Source organism: Corvus kubaryi, unplaced genomic scaffold, assembly GCF_017639235.1.
Source record: "Corvus kubaryi isolate FWS band 111438036 unplaced genomic scaffold, C.kubaryi_AGA036_p1.0 37209, whole genome shotgun sequence".
NCBI classification, from domain to species: domain Eukaryota; kingdom Metazoa; phylum Chordata; class Aves; order Passeriformes; family Corvidae; genus Corvus; species Corvus kubaryi.
This window is the reverse complement of record NW_024581060.1, coordinates 33,215-36,823: the sequence shown is the minus strand read 5'-3', so window position 1 is coordinate 36,823 and position 3,609 is coordinate 33,215. Positions and strand designations below refer to the sequence as shown.

The following is a 3,609-nucleotide window of genomic DNA, read 5'->3' as shown; positions in this document are numbered from 1 at the left end:
GAAGAGAAGAGAAGAGAAGAGAAGAGAAGAGAAGAGAAGAGAAGAGAAGAAGAGGAGAAAGAAGATAAGAAGAGGAGAAGAAGAGGAGAAGAAGAGAAGAAGAGAAGAGAAGAGAAGAGGAGAGGAGAAGCCAGGCTGCCCCCAGCGCTCTCGGGGGTTCATCTTTCATTCATTTCAATGGTGAAAGGAGGAAATTTGGCTTTTCTGGCCTTGCCTGAAGGCCAAGAAATAAAATTTCAGCTGGGAGGCTGGAGAGCAGCAGGAGCAGCCTCAGAGATGGTCCTGGAAGTCCAAAAGGAGTGTGGCAAAGGGGAAAAGTGATGGGATTGGGGAAGCCAGAAGAATGCACAGAGGGAAAAGTGCTGGAAATAGAAGAGAGAAAGGCAAGAGCTCCAAAGAAATCAAAGCTGAGGGGAAGAAGGAGCTCAAGGAGCTGCAGCAAGTTCACCTTTTGTGAATTTCTTGATAATCTCCCTCCTTGGCTGAGACAACAAAACGTGGGATGGCTCCAAAAGCTGTGAATCCAACTGCATCCCCCCGGAAGGATGGGCCTGGCCAGCAGCACTCAGCGTGAAACCAACAAATCAGGGGGGAAATGAGTCCAGGAGGAAATTTTTATGGGGGATAAAGGAAAATAAGAGAGTGAAATAAGGTCTCGAAAATGGCTGCACTTTGTATAAAACATTTTCAGGAGATGGCCAGGAAAGGGAGGCTGATCCATTTGGGAGCTAGCAGAAGGCACCAGGCACCCCGTGGATTTATCTGCAGGAAAAGGTCCTGGCAGATGTCTGGGAAAGAGCATCAGGGAAAAGGTCCTGGCTGCTGGGGCTGAACACCTCGACATGAGAAACCTTGTGGGAACGAGGCCCGGAGCACACGGAGCACACGGAGCACACGGAGCAGAGCCCGTCCTGCCAGCCCTGGGCAGTGCCATGAAATTCAGGTATGGAATCCAGATATGGAATTCACACACAGAACCCGTTGCCATGACCTGACGTGCCCCAGCAGTGCCTGGCGCTGTGTGCCACCCAGAGGGACACAGTCAGAGCTACAGGAGGTTTCGAAGTACACCCCACGCGGGTTGAGGACGGCTGACACGTTCCCTGGTGCTGGTGGCACAGAGCACCTTGGAGAAGAGGCTTTGCTTTGTGTCTGTCATGCAGAGGGACAGGCATTGGGTGTTCCCACCCCTCCGCTCCCAGATCCCACCCTGGGAATGGCAGCAGGCAGGGACCATCCCCTGACACGCCGCGACGCCAGCACTGACCCCAGCGTCACTTGGCTGGGCTGGGCTCGGGGACAAAGCCACCCCTGTGGGAGCACAGCACTGAGAACCCCCCAGCTCTGCCCTGAACACCCCTGAGCTGCCCTGTGAGGAGCAGGGGGATGTTCAGGCGTGCTAATGCTGAGCTGCTTTAATTCCAGGAAGGAATGCCAGAGTCCCCCTGAGCAGCCACAGGGACAAGCCAGTCCAGGGGAACCGAGGTTGCCGAGGGGTTGAAGGGAATAAACAGCGCTCGGTCGGTCCCGTGGGTCCCATCTGCTACAGGGGGGTGACAGAGATTTACTGAGCCCATCAAATCTCTCGTTCTGCTGCTCCCTGAGTCGTTTCAGGCCACAGCCATGACAGGATTGGCCCTGTTTGGCTCTTTGCATCCCCCACTCCCTGCCCAGACCTGAGCCGGGCATGCAGAGCCCACACCTGGAGCAGAGCTGAGTTCTCCTGACCAAGACGCAGCTTTCCTGTCCCACAGCACTGCTTTTCCCTCTTGCTTTGCTAGTTTGACCATCTGCTAATGAGGTATTTTAAAATAAACGCGAGTTTCAGCTGGTAACAGCAGCAAAACCACAAGCACAGCCTAATGAAAGCCTTTTTCTGACACATGGAAACCAAGACCACCCAACAGCACGGGCAGGACTGATAAATCCTGCTGGAAATTGCCCCCACCAGTTTGGCCCCCCTCTGCAACGCCCAGGAAGGATGATCTCTAATGGTGACCCACAGACACATTGCTCATTCGGTATTTTTTTAAATTTTTAAGAAATAAACAGCAGCATTAGACCAGTGCTGAATTCCTGAGGCATCCTCGGAATCACCTGGAGCCGGGGTCTGAGACGCATCAAATCAAGGCCTTGCAGCCATCCTGGTTTGAGCTATTTCAGTTGGGTGGGATGGAAATCACATGAACAAAACGCTGCTTTTGTTCCCCACCCAAAGCCCAGGCATCAGGAGAGAGCTCCCCAGATCCTCCTCACAATGGGAACAACCACCAGGAACACCATTTTCAGGAGAAGGCTCTGGAAAGCTTGAGGAGTGCACCTCTGTCACTTCAGAGACAGCCGCGAGATGGATTTGGGCTCTTCACTCAACCACCCACTCAGAAGAGACATCCAGGTGATTGCTGACTTAAAGGCAGCTCAAACATAGGGAATTAATGCACTCCAGAGCTGGAGGGCCGAGTTTTTACAGCGGCTGCGGAAAATGAACTGAAATCCAGCTCCATCTGCTCACCTCCAGTGGCACCTCGCCATCACTGTAACAACTCTACGCAAGTGCGAGACACAGAGAGAGAAAGAAAATGAGACACTCACCCTCCTTCAAAGATCTTGATCCTCACCGGCTCCCCTCGCTTGGTCACAAGAGCCTCTTCTGATTTTCCCCTTTTCTCCTCTTCCTTCTCAGCTCTAGTTATATCTTTTCGACCTTCATTAGAAAGGAGCGAAGGCAAATGAACCTATCTCCCCAAAAGAGCAAAACAATCCATGATTACAGACAACATCACTGGCAGGCAGACACAGAGCAAACAGCCCAGCAGAGCCAGCAGCGTCCCCAGGCTGCTCCCGACACCAAGGGCGCCAATTAGGGCACCCTCCTAACAAATGGGGCCTCTCCCTCTGGATTTGGGGCCCTGAGGGTGCTGTTGCATTTACTGTGAGCTCTCACAAGTTTTTTAATGCCCCCGCCACGTTATCCAGCTCTTGCCAACTGGAAAAATGAGGGATGGAGGGAAGGGCAGTGGCTGGGGTAACTCTGAGCGTGTGGGGTTCTCTGTTCCCAAATCTCTGTCCCTGGATAATCCTCTCTCTAAAAATGCACATCGGAAAGGGCTGGAGAGGAGGAATGAGCAGAATTCATACACTGAACGTCTGGCCTTCCCCCTCATTCACACACACTCACACAAATCTGGGTTTTAGCCACCTCAGCCTGACATAAATCACTCGCCAGGCAGCGCTCCTGGGTGATTTCCTTTCGCTGCAACCCCGCTGCCAAGGGCGCCGTGCGGAGAAAGCCACAAAACCCAAGGGAGAAAAGAATCCTCAACCTCCCCACACGTTCCCAGGGTCAGATCTGCTTTTTTACTGTTAAATTGCCACCTTGGTGAGGGGGTTTGGGGTCTAAACCTTGCCTAGCCCAAGGTTTAAGTCATGCCCTGACAGCTCAGCTACACGTTTAATGTTTGCTATAGGATGGACCTAAACATCAAAGCTGCCTCTGTGGCTCTGAATGGGATGCAGGGAGAGCTCTCCATGCCTGGAATGAAATGTTGGGGTGTTGGTCCCTTAAATCCTAATGGGACAAATCCAGGGAGAGCTCTCCACACCTGGAAT

At 52.7% G+C, this 3,609-nt stretch overlaps 1 protein-coding gene across 2 annotated transcripts in view; it reads right to left on the bottom strand.

Moving 5' to 3' along the window:
• HIVEP3 (HIVEP zinc finger 3) overlaps positions 1–3,609 on the bottom strand; it is a 69,959-nt gene that overhangs the window by 52,000 nt on the left and 14,350 nt on the right. For both annotated transcript variants that reach the window (XM_042022483.1, XM_042022484.1), the window contains exon 3: positions 2,593–2,735. In XM_042022483.1, the coding sequence (XP_041878417.1) occupies positions 2,593–2,735 (143 nt within the window). The remainder of the gene's footprint in view (positions 1–2,592; positions 2,736–3,609) is intronic.